The 25,979-nt window shown below is 38.1% G+C and overlaps 1 protein-coding gene across 7 annotated transcripts in view; it reads left to right on the top strand.

Moving 5' to 3' along the window:
- Positions 1-25,979, top strand: part of Nalcn (sodium leak channel, non-selective) — a 351,653-nt gene that overhangs the window by 107,531 nt on the left and 218,143 nt on the right. For all 7 annotated transcript variants that reach the window (XM_011245094.3, XM_030247866.1, XM_017316063.2 and 4 more), the window contains exons 8-10: positions 4,027-4,169; positions 4,395-4,499; positions 12,233-12,319. In XM_011245094.3, the coding sequence (XP_011243396.1) occupies positions 4,027-4,169; positions 4,395-4,499; positions 12,233-12,319 (335 nt within the window). The remainder of the gene's footprint in view (positions 1-4,026; positions 4,170-4,394; positions 4,500-12,232; positions 12,320-25,979) is intronic.

The raw sequence follows: 25,979 nt of genomic DNA, 5'->3' as shown, positions 1-25,979 counted from the left end.
CACCCAGTGCTGTACTCAATTCTAATGCAGAGACACCCTACAGAAAGTTCCAAGGTCAGTATTTACCATCTATATGTAGAGTTTTGCTCTCTTTTTATGATGAACTCAAAGCATAGGTGGAAGAGATAAAAAAAGAGTGAATGGAATTAGAGATGATGAGTTGAACATGATTGTTGTAATTTTGTTTCATACAAAACTTTAATTTGTGTCTGAAAAATTTGGAGTACCAGAGTGTTTTTGTAAAATGTTTTATTATTCTTCACAAGAGAATGCATTATATTCCCAGTTATTATAGAATCATTATTCATTTAACACAAATGTTGCTATTTTAACAAGAAATTATATTTTTATAATGAAAGTTGACCAAAAAATACAATGAAGCACGTCTGAGGAGTGTCAAGTTTCTTTCTGGGGCGGGGGAGGGGGGGGTGGGCGGAGGTGGGGGGATGGGGAAGTAGCTGAGTCTCCTAGATAGCAGGAGACCACTGAGAAGCCAGAAGCCAGCCAGACAGCAGGGCACAGAGGCCCCAGTATACAGCTGTAGTCTTCTTCCGGGGCCAGACACCACTAGCCATGGAAAAAAAGATCACACAGTTTACTTGTATCCATTTTAAATCATGCTCAACCTTTTGAAAATCTTTCCAGAAGTGCTTTTTCTTTCCCTGTATTTTGCAAAGCCAGGTACAGATGGATAAAAAGGAGTGTTGCACTCTCTTGCCTTTGACCCTACAACCTGCTGTGACATCCTCAAAGCCATCTGACCTGGTACAGATGAATGTGATGCAGGGGCCACGAATGGTTCTTTAAGCAGTCACCATTGTCCTGCGGGGGCTTTTGTGATATTTTCAGCCTTCTGATTTACCAACACACCTTATTTTTGAGCTGCACTATGGGTTATTACTGACTCCTGTTTCCCCTTTGCTGAATTAAGACGCATGGAGTGAAAGCATCAAGATTACATGTTGCACACACCATTTGCCCTTAGTTCCAAACAGCATCTTCCCTGTAGATATAATACAGACAAACTCAAGCAGGACAATCCCCATTTTACCAAATAATGTACCATTGGTGAAGCTGTTAAACTTTAATAGTGGCTTATAATAGATTTCTGCAGCCACTTTTCTGTTGCCCTTCAGTAACTAGGGGAAAATAATGGAAGTAAATTTTTTATATTAAAATTGTCCTTTGTATTAAGTCTACATGGCAAAAATACTGCACATGTTCAGAACAGGAACTGGGGGTCCAGTTTTCATTTTCTGCTAGTGTTTTGTTGCTTGGCTGAGCTGCTCAGGATTCAGTGTTTGTGTGCCTGAAAGCTTCATCTTTCACAAGTTCTTTGATATATTATAAATTTACCCATGTTCCTTCATAAGAGAATAGACTTTGTTCAAATACAGATACCAACTGAAAATATTATGTTCTTACATTCTAGTCTCAAACAAGAAAAAAATAGGATTGGGCATTAAAAACATAAGTTTCAGGTATGACCTGATGAGTAAGGTCAATCGTTGGTCTTATCACTGTTTCAGAACAAGACAAATGGCCTTCACTTTCCTGCTCTCTAAAAGGTTATCAATAGTTGATAATATTTGCCTCTGTCACCTTTTTCCATATTCCTACCTAATAAGAAAGAGCCCCCTCCTTAGCCAAACACTTTTTATAAACCAACTATTATGGTGATAAGTTACCAAAGTTAAGCCATGAGTCTTAAAATGGAGGCTTGTGTACCTCATTTCTCATTGTATGCAGAGATGACAGTCTCATAGAAGTATAGAAAAGAATAGCTTGGAAAGAAAGCTGAGGAGGGAAAGATGTGTGCAATCCACTGGAAGTAAATTCTGATGCTCACGGCAATACTGGAAAACAAGTGTGTGTGTGTGTGTGTGTGTGTGTGTGTGTGTGTGTGTGTGTGTGTTTGTGAGAGAGAGAGAGAGAGAGAGAGAGAGATGGTGATGATGATGATGATGATATATACAAGAATACACATGTGGAGTGGAGATCAGGGGCAACACTTTTGGGAGGCAGGTGTCTCCTTCTAGGTTGTGTTGAGACAAGTACTCTGTTGTTTCTCTAACTGAGCCATGTGTTTCCTGTTATCAGGTCCTTTAGCTTCTGGCCAATTCTGTCTCTACTTCCCATCTCGAAATAAGAGTTCTGGTTTTACAGAAGCCCACCACTATATCAACCATTTTTGACATTGGTTCCTTTGCACCTATATCAGCTGAGCCATCTTCCCAGCCAACAATTAGTTTCCTATTTCAACTAGCTAAAAAAAAAATTGATCTGAATGCTAATTACCCTGATTTTATTGTTATATGTTATGAATATGCATTAAAATGTTCCATATACCCCATAAACCTACAAGGCAATGAAATATATGTTAAACATAATTCTAAAACTTGCATTTAAATATTGAGGCAATACAAAAAGCAAGCTACATTCCACACAAAACTATAATACATGAAGTGATTTTGTAGTTAAAATTTACCAAATAGGACTCCCCTTCTCTCTGATTTTCTTCCCTGCCTCTATGTCTCATTATCTGCATTTTCAGTGACTTTCCATCACACATCTGTGTGTTGTCTCTGAATGCTTTTGTGTTCCTCTACGGTCACCCCGTTTCCTGCAAACACAGAACACAAATGTGATGAGGCCCACCAGACTCTTCCAAACTAAGTCTTCTTAGTTTGGTCATTTAGATAATTGTATCTCATAATTGCATTACTTCTTTTTATGAATAGAATATTCATGGTGGTTATTGGTTATATTCCATAATAATTTAAGTCCTTCATGGGGGTTGAACTTACTGCATTCATGTACCCTATCAGTCTTGTGAACAATACAGATCACACTCACTTTATAAATAACTTTAAGTACACAGCAGATTTTAGGTTTTCACATAAAAGTATTCTTAAACAGGTGCTCCTATTCTGTGTTGATGATATTAGTGCCTGAAATGTCTTGAGAACTCATCATATATCATTGTCAAGGTTTTATAGAAACTGCCAGTTAATCCTCACAGGAAAAGGAGGTGTGTACACAGAGGTCATTTAGTGAAAAGGAATGATGCTGTCAGTTAGATATCTAGAAACTTGCTCCAGAGAGACTGGGTTAATTCCATTTCTCCAAACTATCACTATGAGTCCTTTAATACACCTCTTTATCTCAATGTGTTTTAGTCTCTGTAAAACATCTCATTGTGTTAACAGAACAAAATATGTCTCTTCTTCCTGTTCAGTATCTCATGTTTTCTTAAACCATGTATTTTAAACTTCATTGTTATTACCAGGAGTGTGTTCAATGAACTGCTAGTTGTTAGTGCTGCAAGGCACTGTGGGATAATTTACAGCCTTACACCTAAGCATCATGAAACCTGGAAAGAGTTCCACCAGGTTGATTACTGGAGCCAAAGGTAGTTAAGTCCCCTAGTAAGAAAGTGACTTCTCAGGGTTGGGGATTTAGCTCAGTGGTAGACCACTTGTCTAGCAAGTGCAAGGCCCTGGGTTCTGTCCTCAGCTCTGAGAAAAAAAAAAAGGAAAGAAAGAAAGAAAGAAAGAAAGAGAGAGAGAGAGAGAGAGAGAGAGAGAGAGAGAGAGAAAGAAAGTAAGTAAGTGACTTCTCAGACCTATTCCATTCTGGTTAAAGGTATGGCAGAAGTTTCTAGCACCTACACACTACCAATTCCTAAAGTACTAAGAGTCCACGACACCCAATTTCTGTAGTATTTCTCTACAAAGTTCAATACTTGTTTAACTTTCCCTGTACTAAATGCCTTAAATATAAATTAAATTACATTATAAATAATATAAACTTGTTATTGTTGGTAATACTAAAATCACCCTTGCTTGAAGTCAGAGACAACTTTATCAATATCCTAAGAACAGCAAAATACCACACATAATTTTAATCCCTTTGAGAGGAGCCTCTGTTATAGAGACAATGAATGTGAATAACTATTGATTATCTGAGAAGTGTTTTCTTATTTCAAAAGCCAATGATGATCAATCTGTTCTCTCGTTTTGACAGGCACGAGTATATTCACAGTCTATGAGGCTTCATCTCAGGAAGGCTGGGTATTCCTCATGTACAGAGCAATCGACAGCTTTCCCCGCTGGCGCTCCTACTTCTACTTCATCACACTGATTTTCTTCCTTGCTTGGCTTGTCAAGGTACTAGAAATACTGTACTCAGAGCACATGTAGCCTGGCTTATCAAGGCACTAGAAATGCTATACTTAGAGCACATGTAGCCGGGCTTGTCCAGGTGCTAAAAACACTGTGCTCAGAGCATGTCAATTTTGTGATGTTCGGCAGCTGTTTTGTTTTGGTTTTATTGAACACTAGGCTTCTTCATCTCTAGTGTTTGGTAAAAGTGGTTTTGTCATTTCCTTTCAGAATGTGTTTATTGCTGTCATCATTGAGACATTTGCAGAAATCAGAGTACAATTTCAACAAATGTGGGGAACTCGGAGCAGCACAACTTCTACAGCCACCACACAGGTATTGTTTCAGTGGGATGATCACAATCCATTCAGCCTCAGGCATACCCCATCTTCATAGAAGTGACCTCCGCCAGGGAATGCTGCTGTAACGGGATGCTACATTAGGGCACAGTGGGAGAGTGGTTTTAAAAAACAGGTAAAGGGGCTGGAGAGATGGCTCAGAGGTTAAGAGCACTGGCTGTTCTTCCAGAGGTCCTGCATTCAAATCCCAGCAGCCATTGGTGGCTCATAACCATCTATAATGTAATCTGGTGCCCTCTTCTGGCCTGCAGGCATACATGAAGGCAGAGCACTGTACACATAATAAGTAAATAAGTAAATAAATCTTTAAAAAAACAAAACAAAACAGATGAAAAGGCCTAAAGCTAGGACAGTCATCCCAGACTCTTATTCCAATATGGTGAAAGTGATCTAGTGGCTTAAAAGTACAGTGGGTGGCTTCAATACAAAATAAAATTGCCAAAAATGTCTGTGGATCTTTGACTGGATTCTAAGACAACGAGTCCTCAAAGGCTTCCTGCGAAAATACCACAATGGAAAGTTTCCTCTTTTTTTTGAACCTTTATTAGTGTAACCTCAAGCCTATACAGTGGTCTTTATATAGAGAATGTATTTAATTCAGAACAAACCAGTCAAGGTACAAGTGAATGTAGAGAAGACTCAGTCCTCCCTGCATGACTGTGGTTCTTGAAAAGTCAGCCTGTGTTCAGTACGGTTTCCTTCTCCTGAGAAATCAGAGATGTCCCGAAACAAAAGCCTCAGAGCATTTGACTCTAAGAGGCACTCTGATACCCTATTACTTACTTATTTTTGTTTATACATTTTGCTTCTTAGAAATGGGAAGAGCAGGCTCATACATCTTCTAGAATGAATAGAAGGAGAGAAAAGAAGCATCTAGAATTAAGAAGGAAACAATTTAATGCTTTTTAGCAATTATTTTGAGATTTTATGAAGAATGAATTCATTAAGTGCTTGTATAGATCTATTGGTTTAAAGGTCTCTATGGAAAGGTCAGAGTGAAAATTTTATTTAAGACTTTTATCAACCCTATTTTCAAGTGTCATTAAACATAGAAGGCTGATATATATATATAGTGGTGTAGATATCAAAATTATCCCTCCTTTGTTACAAGTAAAATCATGTCAAAATGATTCAAACGTCCATGAAAAGAAATTAGCATGCTACATAGATTATGTCATAAACACCACGTTGTGGAACTTTCAAGGAATCAACCAGAAAGCTCTTGTTCCTTGTCTGGCCCTTGTTAGCTGACTCTGAGGTGTAGCAAAGTTTCAGGTCCTTCCTCAGGTGACAGTCTCTTGGCAGGCATGTTTTCTGTGACACTGAGATGTAAATGGAACATAAGACTGTGAATGCAGCTCTTACATGTAGCACTCCTAGGGGGTGGCCTAAAATGTCCCTAAAACCATATTTTGCTTATTAAGTAACTCCGACAGATAAAATCACAGCTGGAAAGGTAAAGAATCAAACCAGCAAGCAGTTATAATAGAAGATGAAATGTGAAAATTTTGAACAAAGTCGCACAAAATTATTTTGATGTAAAATTGCACTTAATGTGGAGGCATAAATCAGGATTTCAAGAGGGAACTCGCCTGGATGTTCAGCAGAGGTAATCACATAGAGAACTGTGAAAAACCTTCATTAAGAAAAATGCTATGGCTGAGGACCCGGTTGCTAAGCAACCTAAGCTCCTGCAGGCTTCCTCTTGGTAAAACACCACTTAGGCAGCCTAGCAACTGGCCTTAGGCTCCACCTACTCCTCAGTCACCACTTGCAAAAGGTCCCTGAAGCTTTTGTGTGTGCAGAAGTGGGGCTGAACATTTGCGGAGACTGTTCCATTTGTAAAATCTGACCAAACTCGGAGCCTGGACTTCCCTTTTATTGGTTTAAAGCACTAAACCATAAGTGTCTAATTCTAACAACATAGGCTCCAAATTGATTAAATAATGTTGATTACTGTATGTCACACAGCTTTTTGGACATGAAATAATTTCTTGCCTTTATCTATTATGTGGGAAATTCATGTTCAATGTGTTTTTTTTTTTTTTTTAACCAAAGAGCTAAAGAGGGCTGGGAATATTGGACTCAGCAATGTCTCTAATTATGTGAACTTCCCATGAAAACCACATGGGTGGAGATGTAAGCGTATACACACACACACACACACACACACACACACACACACGTACATCCTGAGGAGAGAGTAGACCTTTAGACATAGGCAGTTCTCTAAGAATTGGCCCTGATATTTCAGATGCAAAACAGAATCCATGGTAATTTTTTTCTTTAAAATATCAAAGCAATATTTTTATTTTAATGGTCACTAACAAATGTCTCTGAGTGACCACATAGAAACAAATTAAGGAACTATTGCTTGCAAAACTTTTGTACGAAGCATGCTATGGTGCCAACAGCAAAATGAAAGCAAACTAGAACTGATCCTTTCAGATTCTTAATCATAGACCTGGCTGAGCTGCGCTGGGGCCAGTGACTCCATTCTGTGTAGTTCTTGGTGTGGATCATCTTGTTACAGACTCAGACATAGACTGGTGTATAGGTCAAGAGGTCCACATTCCTGTTACAAAATATACTTTGTATTAGACCACAAATAGAATTTCTCATGTCACCATATTTAGGGGTGTGGCCCCAACTCTGGGTGTTAGTATGTGCAGACATGATCTAGGAAAGCTTTAAACACAGCAATTTCTTCATCCAAACCAACCTTCACATCCTTCACTGAACAGTTCACCTTATAGACCTGCCATCTCTTGACCTAGACTGAAGAATGCTAGAGATAAGCTGACTCCACTTTGTCCAAAATAAAGATGGAAGACCTATCAAAGCCCAAGGCCACTCTGTTGTATTATGCATACTTAAATTTTATAAATTTTACAATGGCATCCTGTTGGAGTTCTGACACATAAGCACTGTGCTGTGCGATGAGAACAGTATTCCTGAGACTGTCATCAGTGACTGAGCACTCTAGCTGACAGATGCTATCTGAGTTATTATCCTCTGGCTAAGTCAGAAGATGGATGAGGGTAGAGTTGATGCAAGCACAAGGGTGATTTTAAGTTGTTCCTTCTTTGCCTTCCTGTCAACATCCTCAGAATTTGCCTAAATCACCCTCTGAAAGAATGTGTGATGCTCAGCAAGAAAAGTAGAGTGTAAATGAAAGACACATGAGCAAAAATGGAAAGAATTGATTCACCACAAAGAAAAAGAACACCACGCATAACCCAATGCTCAACTTGAGGGAAAAAAATTGCTTAGTGTCCCCAAAGCCAGCAGTTTCCACATGAATAGATATCACTCAGATGTGTGAGAAGGCAGTTAACAGATACAGCTCAGAGAAAGGGTGTCCCTGAGTGGTGCAGCAGCGAGTTCTTTTCAGGGAGAAGCCTTAGGGACAACATGAAGCATTCACCATAGGAAGCTGGGAACAAAAATTAAGCTTTGTGAGACTTACTCAGTAAATGTATTATTTTGATGACCTTTTTTTCTAATTTGTTTCAAGATAAGGTCTCACTCCATAGTCCAGACAGGCTTGAACATGTGGCAGTCATCTTGCACCAGCCTCCTGAGAGCTGGTTTCACATGTATGTGCTGCATTTCATGGACTAAATATAGTCTTTGATAATGAAATCCTGCCAGGTGTCCACCCTCCTAACTTTAACAAATGATCTATTTTTAAAATACTTAACTTCAGAAAAAGCAGAATGATTTTAAAATATATTAAAGTTTTTCTCCATATTGTGTGTGTGTCTGTGTGTCTCTGTGTGTAAGCAAATTCACATTAAAAGCTTGAAATTTTAACACATTTTCAAGGTAACCTGATGATTGGGATGATATTTAACTGTTTTGTAAACCAAGCTGCCAAAAAAAACCCAAATAATTACAAAATTCTATCATTTTCAAATGAACGAGCCTGAGCTAATTCACAGGGCTGAAATCCACATGCTTTCCCAAATGTTTGTACTAAGAAAAGAGTGTTCATGGGTGTCCATTATATTATGATGGATAGTGTCCCTCCCACTAGTTGATCCAGTCTTTTTGCAATGCAGAAATATATCAACAGTGACATAGAGTATCACTTTAAAACCTGTCTTACTTGTTTACATGCACACATGTGTTAATTTTCTGGAAATTAAAATGTCAGTAATGACTGTCTTTTGAGATATTAGTTAATTTTTTCACATTTATTTCAAATTTCTAGATGTTTAATAATAAACATTTTAATAAGAAGATAATAATCACATGATTAAAATACAAGGACCACTGAACATTTTTATTAAAAGCACCTGGGTTGGATTCTACTACATAGGCCAAATACTCAATATACATAGCTTAGATAACTTAGATTTGTGTTCTTTAAGGGTAAAGTTGAAAGAGATCACTTGGGTTTGGATCACTGGTCCAGGTTACTAATAAACCTGTCCCTACTGACCAACCCACCATCACCTTTATGTTCCACTTTACATAGTCTCCCTTCCTGTAGTTACATTGTAGACTACAATTATCTCTTGTAGCTGTATCTTTCACATTTATACAAGCCAGCAGAAAAGAAATACAGGAAGAACAAGAAGGCTCTGCTTAGAGCCTATAGGCTACTGTCTAGCCACCCAGTCAATGCAAGCTTCCGGAAAAGGGCAGCAACTGGTTCTTTTGCTGGGTGCTTAGTGACCTCATAAAAATGTCCTGACATTGGAAGACAAACTAAACATGGCCACAGTCATACCCATTATCCTCCCCAGGGACCTTATCCCTTGGAGTTCTTGTCTCTGTTAACTAGCCTGGTTTTAAAGATCTAGTCATCATATTAATCAATCTAAATAATGTATGATTTGGAAATCTAAAGAAAGTATGACACGTTTGCATTTCTGATACTTTATTCCATACACAGGGGTGACCTTCAGAGAACTCTTTTGCTAACAATTAAATTGATTTATTTGATTTGGGTCTGCTGAAAAAATATAATTTAACAGAGAAAATTAGTTTGCCACCAGTGAAAGGAAATATTAGCCCCAGGGGTGCTATGTGCCTTGACAAGACAGTGTAGAAGGCATCGACAGAGAGTTCTTAGCCAGTGACTGACAGCATAGGTTTTGACAGTTGCCCTTAAAAGGAGAATCCCAGAATTATGACAGGGCCTTTAAAGGTCACTTTAACTAGTTTGTTATTCCTGCAATGTCTATATTCTCACAGTAAGCCCATTCATGAAGGATGTGCTTAGTTCTACCACCAAGAATAACTTTTAAATTTTATTCTAAGGAGAAAGTAAGTTCTATAAATAGCAGGGAAGGACTATTTGCAATAACATCTTTGGTCACAGAATCTTTGTGTAAATGTGCACCTCAAAGGTTTCACTTAAATCTTTATGTACGGCCTGTGAGGTTAGGCATCATTTATTTTCCATTGTCGTAATCATGACACAGAGAATATTTTTCTTCCTGAAAATTATAATCTTTCTGGCTAGAGTCTGAAAGTATAATTATGGAGCCTATATAATGATCCATGTGCCATTAATAGGGAATCTAGTAACGATTCCCTATTACAACAGGGGGTAGGACCAACGTAAAGTCACAAGTAATGGTAGCAATGCAAATTCTTTTTTTTTTTTATTGTATATTTTCTTTATTTACATTTCAAATGTTATCCCCTTTCCCAGTATCCCTCCCTCCCGGAAACACCCTGTCACATTCTCCCTCCCCCTGCTTCTATGATGGTGTTCCTCCACCCACCCACCCACTCCCACCTCCCCACCCTCTATTTCCCTACACTGGGGCAACTATCTATCAAGCCTTCATAGGAACAATTGATGCATGAAAAGGCCATCCTCTGCTACATATGCAGCTGGACCCATGTGTACTCCTTTGTTGATGGCTTAGTCCCTACAAGTTTGGGGTTCTGGTTGGTTGATATTGTTGTTCTTCCTATGGGGTTGCAAACCCCTTCAACTCCTTCAGTCCTTTCTCTGACTCCTCTATTGGGAACCCCAGGCTAAGTCCAATGGTTGTCTGTGAACATCCACCTCTGTATTTGTAAGGCTCTGGCAGGGCCTCTCAGGAGACAACCATATCAGGCTCCTTTCAGCATGCACTTCTTGGCATTCACAATAGTGTCTGGGTTTGGTAACTGTATATGGGATGAATCCCCAGGTATGACAGTATCTGGGTGGCCTTTTCTTCATTCTCTGCTCAATACTTTCTCTCTATATTTGCTCCTGAGAGTATTTTGTTCTCCTTCTAAGAAGGACTAAAGTATCCACACTTTGGTCTTCCTTCTTGAGATTCAAGCTGTATTACAGAGCAATAGTAATAAAAACTGCATAGTGTTGGTACAGAGACAGGCAAGGAGAACAATGGAAAAAACTGAAGACCCAGAAATGAACCCACATATATATGGTCACTTGATCTTTGACAAAGAAGCTAAAACCATCCAGTGGGAAAAAAAGACAGCGTTTTTAACAAATGGTGCTGGTTCAACTGGAGGTTAGCATGTAGAAAAATGCAAATCGACCCATTCTTTCTTTTTCTTTTTCTTCCTTTTTTTTTTTTTTTTTTTTTTTTTTTTTTGACAGGGTTTTTCTGTATAGCCCTGGCTGTCCTGGAACTCACTTTGTAGAGCAGGCTGGCTTCGAACTCAGAAATCCACCTGCCTCTGCCTCCCAAGTGCTGGGATTAAAAGCGTGCACCACCACACCTGGCATTAAATCGACCCATTCTTATCTCCTTGTAAAAAGATCAAGTTCAAGTGGATCAAGGACCTCCACATAAAACCAGATACACTGAAACTTATAGAGGAGAAAGTGGAGAAGAGCCTTGAACACATGGGCACAGGCGAAACATTCTTGAACAGAACACCAATGGCTTATACTGTAAGATCAAGAATTGACAAATGGGACCTCATAAAATTGCAATGCAAATTCTTATGTATACAAAAAAGAAAGTTTGGGCTGTAACAAAACAGTAAATTATTATGGTTACTGTCTTTATTTTTAAAAACTTTTAATTCTACTTTATCTCATTAAAACCAATACACACACACAAACACACAGGCACACATTTCAGTTAGGCCAATAACATCTTTAATTTTATCTCATTTAAGCCCTCTAAGGCAATATAAATGAGATGTTCCCTTTGTAATGTGACCTAGTTAAAATAATTGCAGAAAGTCAGTTAAATACCCTCTCTTAGTTTTATACCATTGAAATAGCACCAGTCTCATCCCCCATGTTGAAGGTGAATCCCTGATATTATTTGACGTGAGAATGTTTTCTATTTCACACACTGAAAGATCTTCTTAAATATATTCAACAGAGAGACATAATGCTTAAGAATTCTAAGTACATTTTCTTGCAGAGATCAAAATAATAATGAACATAATCAACTAAGAGAGTTAAGTATTTTTCCTGTATAGAAGAGTATCTAAAAGATTATATAGGCAAAATCTATATAACACAGAAATTCCATGACAAATATAACGAGTGCTCAATAAATGCAAGCTATTATCATTGCTCATGAGAGTAGTATTATTCACTTGTTTTTCACTTCAGTATTAAAATGAATATAGCTGAAATGATTCATAATCCAAATATATACTTCTTTAATAAGACAGGTTTTCAGTAATATTTAAACACATAGAAAGTTACAGACAGAACTAGTTCTCACTGTTCCATGTTCAATATCTCTGACTCATCTCTTCTTAAAGATGTTCCATGAAGATGCCGCTGGTGGTTGGCAGCTGGTAGCTGTGGATGTCAACAAGCCCCAGGGACGTGCCCCAGCCTGCCTACAGGTACAGCACAATACCATTTTTAAAAATCATCTAGTATGAATCTTTGACTTTAATTTTATAGGAAGAAATTCATAGGCTCCAAGCTCTAAACTTGCCCAGATTTATTGAGAAGTTAGAGACATGGTTTATTCTTTTTTGTATTAAGGACTTTGTTAGTATTCATTTAGATATATAGCAGGTTTCCAACTTTGTTTTCTGTTGCTGACCAAAAGAAATCTGCGCAGGAAAGTGTCTATTTGGCTTACATATTAAGGTTGCATTCTATTGAGTTCATTCAAGGCAGGAACTTGGAGACAGGAAACATGGGAAAATGCAGCTTATTGCCTTGCTGTCTATGTCTCATTCAATCTGTTTACTTAAATCATCTAAGACCACCTACCCTGGGATGGCACCTCCTACAGAGGTCTGGGTCCCTGCCACAACAATGATTAACCAAGAAAATGCAACCAAAGATTTGTCTATTGGTCAATCTGATGGGAGCATTTCTCAGGTTAGGTTCCATCTTCCAAGATGACCCTAGTTTGTGTCGAGTTGTTCAAACCTAGCAATCAAATGGAGGCTTGATAAACTTCATGAATGAAGGCACAAAAGCAATAGCATTTCAACAGTATAAAAATCAATTAATAGTTTTGTTGCCATGTTTGTCCTTGTGAAAATATTTTCTAAGAGATCTGAATTATTTAGGGTTGTACAATATCTCCATGTATATCTGGGAAAGAAATGTATTAACACAAGATCTGTTGTTCTACATGTTCAATCTCTAGAGCAAGGTGATGCCCAGGTGTGTTTTTAATAAAGAACTCCAAAAGTAAGCATGGGCTAGTAGGTAGCAGGGTACCTGAGGGTTCTGATAACATGCAAGTGATTAAAAGAGGGGGCCTGGGGTCGCTACTTATGAAACTTTTAGACTCAGGTTTCTTTGCCTCTTATGGAGGTTTCTTCAGATGTATAACTATCTTTAATGTTTACATTTTATATTTAAGAAATTATCTTTCTTTTCTGGTATAAAGTGTACAAATATCTTCTCTTACTTTGTAAGCTGCCTTTTCATTTTGTTCCATATTTACTTGATTCTATCATTTAAATAATGAAAGTTAATTATTTCCAGATGGTCAAGGGAACTATTAAATATTGTTTTGTGGTTTTCTGATGAACTATTTTGATTATACCAGCATCATTAATAAACAACTATAGCAGCTACTTCTACTACCACAGTCACCATTGCTTACAGTCTTTCCATATTTTAGCACATTGAAAAGTACAAAAGGATCAAAGACTTGTTATGAAAATAAGCTAATAGAATACCAAATAAGAGACATAAAAGACTCAAAAAAACATTAATTACATGCTTATTAATTGATGTAAGAGGGTTGAATTCTAAGCCGAGTGGTGGTGGTACATGCCTTGAATCTTAGCCCTTGAGAGGCAGAAGCAGGAGTATCTCTAATTTCAAGGCCACAGAATAAATTCCACTGGGGCTACCCAAAGAAACCTTGTTTCAAAAAAGAAAAAGTTGAAGTCTGTAATTAGGAGATGACAAGTCACTCTTCTGAGAACAGAAAGAATGAGTGACAGTGTGAGCATGAGTAAAGTCTGAGCAAGATTTAGTGCTGTGACACTGTTGTATTAAGATAAGAGCTGGGCTAGAAGTGCCTAGATGTGGCATCTGAGAGATATATGTGACAGCATTAAACACAGATCATTAGTATAGCAACACACTAGATGAGCTTTGCAAAAGTCAGTTAGGAACTAGGGAATGAAGAGCAGGCAATTTAGTATGGAAGAGGTTCTGTCACCCATTGGCTGTCCTTAAATTGATCTTCTTAAAAGGAGCTAGTATCCATTATAGGTAGGAGTTAAAAACTGGGAGAGGAAAGGAGGTAAATATCCGTAGTAAATGTATTCCAAAATTTTCACAAATTAGCTGTCAATCATTAAAAGAACAGCACACACTACCACACATTCACCATGGTGAATGAGGCTGAAAACTGGAAACCGTTTAAACTGAAGCACCTTCTCACTCTTTCTTTTTCTTAAATCTTTTTAAAAAATTTTATTAGATATTTTCTTCATTTATATTTCAAATACTATCCCCAAAGTCCCCTACACCCTCCCCCTGCCCTGCTCCCCTACCCACTCACTCCCACTTCTTGGCCCTGGCGTTCCCCTGTACTGGGGCATATAAAGTTTGCAAGACCAACGGGCCTCTCTTCCCAGTAATGGCTGTCTAGGCCATCATCTGCTACATATGCAGCTAGAGACACGAGCTCTGGGGGGGTACTGATTAGTTCATATTGTTGTTCCACCTATAGGGTTGCAGATCCCTTTAGCTCCTTGGGTACTTTCTCTAGCTCCTCCATTGGGGGCCCTGTGTTCCATCCTATAGATGACTGTGAGCATCCACTTCTGTATTTGCCAGGCACTGGCATAACCTCACAAGAGACAGCTATATCAGGGTCCTTTCAGCAACTAAGACAAAAGGATGGACCATCCAGAGACTGCCCCACCTGGGGGTCCATCCCATAATCAGCCACCAGATGCAGACACTATTGCGTATGCCAAGCACCTCCTCACTCTTATAGACTATAATAACCTCAATACCAAGGACAAGCAGAGGCACATGCTACCTCTTTTTACTTTTAAATGTGATTTTCTCCCATTATAAAGAATTAATTCAGAAAAAAAAAGATTAAAAAAAATGGAGTTACCTTTACAGCATGTCTGTTCCTCACTCCTTCCCTGGAGATCAACAGAGTGGACTTTCCGCTGCCTCCTGTACTTGAGCTCTTATCACTTGCAGATCAACACTGTCTGGACCTCCCCAACCTTCTGTATTTGATCTCTTCCTTTTAAAAATTAATTTGTTTGTTTTTACATCCCAATAGCTGGCTCCCTCCTGGTTCCTTCCTCACACCGCCCCTCTGATTCCCTCTAAGAGTGTGCTACCCTACTGGGTATTACCCCAACCCCAGCACATCAAGTCTCTACAGGGTTAGGTACATCTCCTCCCACTGAGGCCAGACAAGGCAGTCCAGTTAGGGTAAAAGGATCCAGAGAAAGACAGCAGAGTCAGTAACAGCCCCGACTCGAGTTGTTAGAGGACCTGCATAAAAAGCAAGCTAAATGGAGGCTACATATGTGAGAGGATTCTAGGTCCAGTCCATGTATGCTTTTTGGTTGGAGGTTCAGCCTCTAGTAACTCCATGGATCCAAATTAGTTGACTCTATTGGTCTTCTTGTAGAGTCCCTATCCCTTCCAGGTCACTCAAACTTTCCTCCAACTCTATCACAAGATTCTCCAAGCTCCCTCTAATGTTTGCCTGTAGGTCTCTGCATCTGTTTCAGTCAGCTGCTGGGTGAGCTTTTCAGAGACCACTTATGCTAGATAGGCTCTTGTCTGTAAGCATAACAGAGTATCATAAATAGAGCCGTGGATTTGGTTCTTGCCCATGAAGTAGGTCTCAAGTTGACCTGTTACTGGTTGACTATTCCCTCAGTCTCTGGTCCATCTTTGTCCCTGCATTTCTTGAAGACAGGACAAATTTTAGGTTGAAAGTTTTGTGGGTGGGTTGGTGTCCTTATTCCCCCATTGGGAGTCCTGCATGACTACAGGAGGTGGCCTCTTCAGGTTCCACATCTCTCTACTATGCATCTCAGGCTAACTTCACCAGCATTGACTCCTGGGAGCCTCCTCTGATCCCAGGTCTCTGACACTTCTTAGAGATTCCCCACCCACCCTGGCAGCTACAGATTTTCATTGAGTCTCCTGGCCCTCCGCCCCTTTCGCCTGATCCTGATCACGTATTAATTGTAGATCAACACTGGTTAGATTCACAAAGCTTCCTTTATTTGAGCTCTTATTAGTTGGAGATCAACACTGGGTTGAGTCTCACAGCCTCCTGTTTCTTGAGGTCTTATACATTTGTCTCTCACAGCATCTCTGCCTCTTCACACAGTATTTCTCACTCACTATTCACCAAAGCTCAGCTCAACATCTCTTTTGTAAAGAATTCCTCTTTGTTTAAATATAGTAAGTTAGAAACCCCCATTACTTGTCTCCATGTTGTTATATACCGTTTGTTGTTGTTGTAGTCTGCTATAACTTTGATAAAAGTAAACTCTGATGTAGTCAAGGGTGGCCAGATGAAAAGCAAGCCATATTTCTAGGTCTTGCTATATTTTAGGAGTAGAATATGTGACCAGACATGGAAAATATGTGAAACTTTGGATCTTATTAAAAGAAAATGACAAAGGCCAGGGGTCCTTGGATTAAAAAGGGAACTCTGCCACCTCTAGGATGTTATTGGTTCCTCATTTTTTCTAATTTATTTCAACAATTTCAAAATTACAATCTCAGGTTAATTATAGTCATTCAAGCATTTCACTCAAACTTGACCATTCAGGCAGACTTTGGTCTAGGTTCCTTTCAACTATGTCAATCCTACCACATTACTTGTAAATGCAATCATATTATTTTGCATGTAGAAGGAGGTAAAGGAATTCTAAGAAGATAGTCATGTCCTGTCAGAGCTCTGTCTTCATGCTTTAGAGGAGACATGCCCACAAAACCATACAAAGTTATCTAAAGCCAGGATGCTTTCAGGAAGTAGTTTCTTGACATATAATACCAAAGCACTGCTTGTTTTAGACCATAATGGCATGAACATAGAAGGAAAACTCTTTTACCAGAGTAGTTGTTATTGCCATAATTGGTTCAATTTCTGGTTCCTGGAAGTGAGACTCATGAAAACAAATAGAGTAGGATTTCAGAAGCCACACTTTCAGACCTTCAAATGCTTTGTTGCTTCTCCATTCATGTCCTCTCATTTAATCAACATGGAAGCAGATATTACAGTGAAGGTCATAGCTTTTTGTAGTGATCATGGTTAGTGTGTCCTCTACTGTTATGAAGACTTCCCTTGTTGGAGAAATGCTAAATAACATTAATCAACACAGAGTCTCTGATTTGCCTTGGCTTCTCAATTCTTCATTTTTTCCTCCACAGGCTAGAACTAAAAGTGTTTATTACCACAGGCCCACACGTTTGCCTTTCATAAAGCATTAAAAGACATTTCTCTTTACCTCAATGGTAAGACAATAAATAAATCTCCAGCCAGCTAGGTAGGATTATCAAACATACTTAAAAGCAGACATTCTATGAGCACCTCATGCTCACAGTACACACTGAGAAATGAACCTATTCTTCATAGAAGCAAAGACTACCATCCAAGTTGTTAATGTGTTATTCTGAGATGAATTTTCACATTTTGTATGTCTTGTTGGCTCTTGTTTGGAAAGTCCATAAAAATACATGAGAATAATATTATTTTAGATTGCAGAAATCATATAATAACACATAATTCATAAATTTAAAATATGTTGCAAAATAGCACATCCATAATTTTATATTTTAAGAATTTTATATTCATAACTAAGCACAATAGAGACTGGCTCAAAAATTTTAAACATTGGGGATATTAAAGTAATACCTTATTCTTTTGTGTTAATTTCTCTGAGTTTGCTAAATTTCTGCATTTATATTATATTTGCACCACCTTTCAGCTTTCTGTGTCCTTGTCTGACTTTTTGGATTGTGATCTTTTCTACAAACTATAAATAATTGGACAATTTAGTAATATTAATTCATGTGCCTTAATCTACTCTACCTTATATTAAATGGTAGAACTCTATTAGTTTCCCTACTTTCTCTTTATATTTATTGGTTTTAGAATTATTCTGATTAATTATGATATGCTGTGATCCAATTCTTATACTGAATAATAGACTCTCCATGGTGTTATTAGTGGAAGAAAACTAGCCACCTCTGGTCTGCAATTAGAAAATATGTAAATTGATTTGCCATTATGAGGCTCAAATTATAATCGTAATCACAGACATAATAAGTATAATGGGAATCATATGCCAGCATGCTGAGAAAAGATTAAGTTTTATGACCTTAGCATGGTCTTTTCTGTTTTATAGTAAATGAAAATAAATTTGCTTGTCCATTAAATTATAAAGTCCTAAACTCAGAACAGGAGTATGGGCAGAACGGTATTATTAGCCTGATTAGAGATTCTTAAGTTCTCTACTATACTTGTTGACATTTTTTTTAACAATTTAATGTTAATTGTGTTCATTTTGAGTAGAAAGTACTTTTACTGATCAAATTAATGATTTCAGGTCCATTTGTTTCATATGTAAAATTTAGAAACATGTCTAGTTCCAGTATATACACTTAATTCCTGACAAATTCACTTTTACATTAAGAATAAATAAATTAAAGTTCTATAGCCCATGAGGCACCTCCACTGTCCTGCCTTAAATGACTTATCTTTCTGTCTTCCCTTCCCTGACACTAGTCTCCAGCTAGTTTCCCTCCCAGCCTCCACTTTGAAGTATAAGAGCAGGAAGGCTGAAGAAAGGGCAACAGTCTAAGGGTGTGGGTACACCAACCCTCACAACTGGCTTTTCTTCTCTTGGAGCTAAACCTGCTTCTAACATTCACCTCCTATTCCTACCTTACAATCTGAGAAAATTATATGAACATTTGTGATTTGGTTGAAAATTGTTGTGTTGCAATGTTCAAAAGAGTGCACCTATTGCAGGTACAGTCTGGCATTTCAGGTCACTGTGCATTCTGTACCTATCTTTTGTGAGCCACATGGTTTTTCTTTTCTGTCTGTCTCATTCTCTTACCCAATAACTATAGCTTCATTCTAGTTCTTGCACATTACCCACAGTGACTGACTATGACGCTGGGCCTGGTGACCTCCCATACAAGTTCTCAGAAGAAAAATCACCAGAAAACTTGCAAAATAAAGGTTAACTGAGAGGAAATATAATTTCAGAATAGGTCACAAAATGTGAGAGACATTGAGTTCAAGAATTTGGTCATGGAAATTGAAGTAGACACAGCTGCTCCACTTAAACAAAATACAATTAGAATAACCTTTTAGTGTCAGTAGGGATTTGATACCAGACAGGCTGTTGACACTGATTTTCAACTCTGTAGATATTCAAATCCTTTATAATATCCTGAATGTCTTTGGTGTCTGTTGTAATGTTTCCCTGTTAATTTCAGATTCTGTTAATTTGGGTCATTTCTATTTCTTTTTGTTAGTTGTGTCAAATCTATTTATCTTCTTAAAACACCTTGTATATCCTGTTTATCTTCGCAAAGATCCAGCTCTGAGGTTCAATTATTCTTTGTTTTCTATTTTATTATTTTCTTTATTGATTTTTATTATTTCTTGCTAACTACTTGGTTTGTTTGCTCTTGATTTTGTTTTGTTTCTGTTTGTTTCTCAAAATTTTGAGTAAGATCATTAAGTCATTTATTTGTGTTTATTTTTTTTTAATCAGGTATTTTCCTCATTTACATTTCCAATGCTATCCCAAAAGTCCCCCATACACCCCCCATCCCCCTACTCACCCACTCCCACTTTTTGGCCCTGGCGTTCCCCTGTATTGGGGCATATAAAGTTTGCAAGTCCAATGGGTCTCTCTTTCCAGTGATGGCCGACTGGGCCATCTTTTGATACATATGCAGCTAGAGTCAAGAGCTCCAGGGTACTGGTTAGTTCATAATGTTGTTCCACATATAGGGTTGCAGATCCTTTTAGCTCCTTGGGTATTTTCTCTAGCTCCTCCATTGGGGGCCCTGTGATCCCTCCAATAGCTGAATGTGAGCATCCACTTATGTGTTTGCTAGGCCCCGGCCTAGTCTCACTAGAGACTGCTATATCAGGGTACTATCAGCACAATCTTGTTAGTGTATGCAATGGTGTCAGCGTTTGGAGGCTGATTATGGGATGGATCCCTGGATATGGCAGTCTCTAGATGGTCCATCCTTTTGTCTCAGCTCCAAACTTTGTCTCTGTAACTCCTTCCATGGGTGTTTTGTTCCCAATTCTAAGAAGGGGCAAAGTGTCCACACTTTGGTCTTCATTCTTGAGTTTCATGTGTTTTGCAAATTGTAACTTATATCTTGGGTATTCTAAGTTTCTGGGCTAATATCCACTTATCAGTGAGTACATATCATTTGAGTTCTTTTGTGATTGGGTTACCTCACTCAGGATAATGCCCTCCAGGTCCAACCATTTGCCTAGGAATTTCATAAATTCATTCTTTTTAATAGCTGAGTAGTACTCCATTGTGTAAATGTACCACATTTTTTGTATCCATTCCTCTGTTGAGGGACATCTGGGTTCTTTCCAGCTTCTGGCTATTATAAATAAGGCTTCTATGAACATAGTAGAGCATGTTTCTTTCTTACTAGTTGGAACATCTTCTGGATATATGCCCAGGAGAGGTATTGCGGGATCCTCCGGTAGTACCATGTCCAATTTTCTGAGGAACCGCCAGACTGATTTCCAGAGTGGTTGTACAAGCTTGCAATCTCACCAACAGTGGAGGAGTGTTCCTCTTTCTCCACATCCTTGCCAGCATCTGCTGTCACCTGAATTTTTGATCTTAGTCATTTTGACTGGTGTGAGATGTAAGCACTTAGAGCTTATAAATTTCCCTCACAGGACTGCTTTTAATGTGTCCCAGGGTTTTCAGAATGTTATGTTTCCATTTAATTCCAGATTTTTTATTTCTTTCTTGATTTCTCCTTTGACCCATCTATCACTCAGTAATGGATTTTAATCTACCTGAATTTGTATTCTTACTAGAGACTTGTTCACTGTCTATTCTATTTTATTGCATTATGGTGAGATATGATCGATGCAGTTATTTCAATCTTTCTGAATTTGTTAATATTTGCATTCTGTCTCAAGATGTGGCCCATTTTAGAGAAACTTCCATAGACTGCTGAGAAGAATGTATATTATTATGTTTGGATAGATTATTCTGTAGATAACTGCTAAGTCTAATTGACATATGATATCATCTAATTCTGATGTTTCTCTGCTTATGTTTTGTTCAGATGACTTGTCCATTAAAGAAATAGGACTATTGAAATCACCTACTATTAATAGGATGATGCTAATCTGTCTTTAATTCCAATAGTACACTTTTTAATAATGGAGTGCACCAGAGTTTGGTGCATATATGTTTATGATAGCAATGTCTTCTTTGTTAATTGTTCCTTCAATAGACTGGAGTGTCCTTTACCTCTCATTAGTTTTAGTTTGAGTCTATTTTGCCAAATATTATGATAGTGATAGCTGTTGTTTCCTGGTTCCATTTGGATGAAGTACTTTTTTTCATCCTTTTATTCTAAGACAGTGCCTATCTTTCAAACTAAAATAAGTTTCTTATAGATATCAGTTGAATGGAATTTCATTCCTGATCCATTCAAACAGCCCGTATCCTTAGATTGGAGAACTGATACTGGTAATATTTAGAGTAATTGTGAAAGATATGTGTTAGATGAAATCATTGTGTTGTTGGTTTTGGTATTCTCTCTCTCTCTCACTCTCTCTCTCTCTCTTTCTCTCTCTCCTCTGTGTGTGTGTGTGTGTGTGTGTGTGTGTGTGTGTGTTTATGAGTGTGTTTGTGTTGTTACTGTTGTTTGTGATGATGATGATGAGGAGGAGGAGGAGGAGGAGGAGGAAGAGGAGAAGGAGAAGGATGGTACTTTGTGTTTCAGTAATTACAGCCTTTTATTCTTCCTACAGTCTCTTGGCTGTTTATTCATTGCGTCAGCTTGAAACATTGTATATTTGTCGGGGTTCTCTAGAGTCACAGAGCTTATTGGATGTCTATATATTAAGGGAATTTATTGTAATTACTTCCAGTCTGTAGTCCAATGAGCCCAACAATTGGCAGCTGTGGGTGGGAAGTCCAAGAATCTAGAAGTTTCTCAGTCCCACAAAGCTAGTGCAATAAGCTGGTCTTCAGCCGAGGTAGGTTCCAAGAGATGTGCTGGCAAGGAAGTGCAAGCAATTGAAGAAGAGTGAGTCTTCCTTCTTCCAAAATCCTTATATAGATCTCTAGCAGAAGGTGTGGCCCAGATTAAAGGTGTGTACCACCACACCTGGACTTGAAACTTGCTTAGTCCCAGGCTGACCTTGAACTCAGAGATCTGCTTGCTTCAGTCTCCTAGGATTAAAGGTGTGTATTACCTTGCCTGGGCCTAAGTTTTTTATTACCACTATGCCTCATTCTCCTTTCAAAGCTTCCCTTAAGTTGGCAAGTTCATTTACTGAATTATTCAATTCCATCTTAATTTTTTTCTTAAGTTCTTTTTTATATTTCTATGATTTTAGTGAATTTCATTTTTAAATCCTGGTTTGTGTTTCATAATTTCCATCAGGAAATTTGTAATTGTGTTCTCTTGGGCATCTCTCTTTAAATTCATTCATTTTAAGTTCATTGGGCTGTTTCTTTGTGTCTTCTTTCAGTTCCTTGAATTCTTTAAGGAAGTTTATGATTTATATTTTAAATTTTATGTCACAGGATTTAGTAAGGTAATTTTCATTGAAGAAAATTCTATAGGACTGGTTGGCTTCAGGAGTTGTGGAAGATACTGTTTCAAACTTTAATATTGATAGCATATTTTTCCACAATGATATCTGGGCATGTGTTCTCCTTTTGTTAGCTCTGTATCTGAATCAACAGAGCAGGTTGTGGCAGAACACAGGATTTTCAGGCTGTTTTGGGTCTAAATGTTGGGTATAACTTAAGTGGAATGAGGTCAATTAGACAGAGGGTCTTGGGCTGTCATGCATAATGTTCATCATGGCCCAACCCTGGGTAGATCTGAGGGTTGAGCATATTGTAAGGAGGGAAGATCATTTGGATTAATTGAGCTAGGATCTAGGGTAAATATTTACAGTTCTTGGTTGAGTCAAGAGGTTAAATGTGGCACATGATGTATCTGGGAGTGGGCAGACAATGTCTTGGCTGAAGTCTGTGGGATGGGACCAGTGTAACCAAGGGTAGCTAGATGAGGTAGAAACACTGGATATGGGACCTGGGAAAATCTTGGGGGCTGAAGAAGATGTGTGGGGGTTAGCAGATTAGGAGAACTCTTCTGGCTAGACTCTGCTGAAATATATACAAGACCCATCTAGGTGGAGGTGCTGGAATATGGCACTCAGGGGACCTGAACAATGAGGCAAACAGGCCAATGACAGCACACATAAATAGCAACATACATAAATTTCCATCCTTCTGATGGCAGTTGTTAAATGCAGACATCTTTTCAAACATTAGCCACTTATAAATTTCTGCAGATTCATAAGCAATTTTCAAATTGCTAACATTTCACTTGCCCACTTATTGGCTAATTATTCTAAATGATTTTTTAAAATCTCTTACATTTCTAAAGTATGAGTCACTTGTTTATAAATATGAAACAATAAAAAGTATCAAATATGAAGACAAATCCAGTGTGGATACTAGATGCATGAATGCACACTGTGTACTCTTCTGTTGTTTTGGCAGTGAGGCAAGATTCTCACACATTATTATGAAACCATTTAGAAAGTCTCTTGAATGTGTGCTTAAGTGTGGGTCTCAGAAAATTGAAAAGTTATAATAGACTCTTTTAGCATCAAACCCACCATTAGGTAGCTATATAAGTACTGGGTTTTTTTTTTCATATGAACAACATCTGTGTGAAGGGGTCACTCTAATGCATGATGAATAGAATTAGATTAAATGGGAAAGTCATTTGTCAGCTGCTGCTGTGACAAGCCATCCCCCTGCCTCTCAGGTAGGAGTTTTCATCTTTGACAATTTGACAGATGTGGCTGCATTCCTGGCACTCTCTTCTAACACATGCATACCCAGTGGTCTATTATCATAAAGAATATCTGACAGGAAAATGAAGGCATGTATGAGGCATGGAGTGTTCCTGCTCAATTTCTCTCTGGTAACATCCCATGTCATTCCTCTTACAAAGAAGAGAGGGAAAAAGCTTTTTCCATAAATAGGTCAAATTATGACAAGATTATTACTGAAGTGTTTTAATGGTTTTTGAGAAAATTTCTATTGAAGGTGAAGATAGAGAGGAGATGAACAGGTAAGATGTGTATTTTAAATGGTGGAGTGACATCCTAGATGGCTCTTAGAATGTCTGTCTTCTAAATGAACCTTCCCATAACTGATAATCATTTCAAGAATTGATAGGCCTGTTAGAAGTTAAGTTCATTTTACCAGCTAGTCTCTTCTATCCTTTAGGCCAGTGTGAGAAGATAGGAAGATCTAGCTAGGACAATGGAGCCAAGGCCCACTGGGACTTCTTTCCAAAGCTTTTTTTTTTAATTGTTTTTTTTTCAATTTATTTTATTGGATATTTTATCTATTTACATTTCAAATGTTATTCCCTTTCCCTGTTTCCCCTCTGGAACCCTTCTATCCCATCTTCCCTTCCCATGTTTCTAATGAGGGTACTTGCCCACCCTCTCACCCACTCCTACCTCTCCACCCTGGCATTCCCCAGTTTCCTTCTTTGATGAACAGGGATAATACTATCCTTTTGCATGTAAGTACTGAGATGGATGCTCCTCAAATTCCCAGTATAGGATGTGGAAGATAGTTGGGCATTAAACCTGGAAAAAGGACTGTCCTTTTCTTAGCACATACACGGCCTTGTTCACCACTTGAGAATCTTAACACACTTCTTGGAAGTCAGTTCCTGCACAGTCCCCATGGTCAACTGGCTCAGCCTCTGGGCTCAGTATATATTCTACCCCCTCCAACACCAGGCTTTGGAAGTCTATTTCTTTGTCCTTGTTTCTAAATCCATTTGTTTCACTTTTCCAGTTTATAGATAAAAAAATCTATTGCCTTAACACATGTCCACTTGAGTGACTAAATACAGCTAATTAGCATGTAGACTTATGTACAGATACACAGGCATAAATGGCATGCCCTATTTCGTCTATCAGAACTAAATTAATTGCTTAGAGGAAACTGTGGGAAAAGGGACTGAATAACTCTTTTTTCTAGCATGAGAGAAGAATCTGGTGAAAATCTAATGTTCTAATCTTTATTATCATCTGCAGCTAGAATTTAAACAAGGTCAATACAACATTGCTTACAAGCCAAGAGATTACGTCCTCCTTTCTGATTTTTTTTTTTCAAATGTCAATAGTGAAGTCATGTAGGGACACTGAGTTTTTAATCCTCAAATTATAGTTGAGTTAATTGGAAGGATTATGTACAGATCTTCATTTACTTCTCCTTTCTCCCACTAATCCATAAATGTGTAGCCACAAAATGTGAGAGAACAGTAAAGTATTAAGCACTGTTAAGTAATGTGCTTCAAAGTGTGAATGTCCATTATGGCATTGTGTTCTGGAAAGCACATGCTGTCCTAAATTAAAGCCTTTGTAACCAATATGCACCATGGCTTAAATCAATTTAGGACAAATGATTTTGCTGAGTAAATTTCGGTCTATTTTAGGTGTTCTTTACTTTTACCAATATATGCAGATGACTGTGGTCTTCATTTGTCTCTCTCGGTGCTGGAAATAACATTTGTGGGTCTCTCATGCTGAATAAAGCATCATATTGATATGAATGCTATGAGTCATGATGAGCCTGTGAATAGAACAATGGGCTATATGTATGTCCTGCCTTGGATAATGAGGCTGAATACCTTTAAGATGTCCATAAATGTCCTTCCCTTTCCCCAAGCCTCAACATGCATAATCAAATCATTAATTTTCAAGTCCCCACAGTAGATCACTGATCCTTGGAC

Source organism: Mus musculus, chromosome 14 (genome assembly GCF_000001635.26).
Source record: "Mus musculus strain C57BL/6J chromosome 14, GRCm38.p6 C57BL/6J".
NCBI lineage: Eukaryota > Metazoa > Chordata > Mammalia > Rodentia > Muridae > Mus > Mus musculus.
The sequence above is the reverse complement of the archived record's forward strand: the minus strand, read 5'-3'. Positions and strand labels throughout refer to the sequence as shown.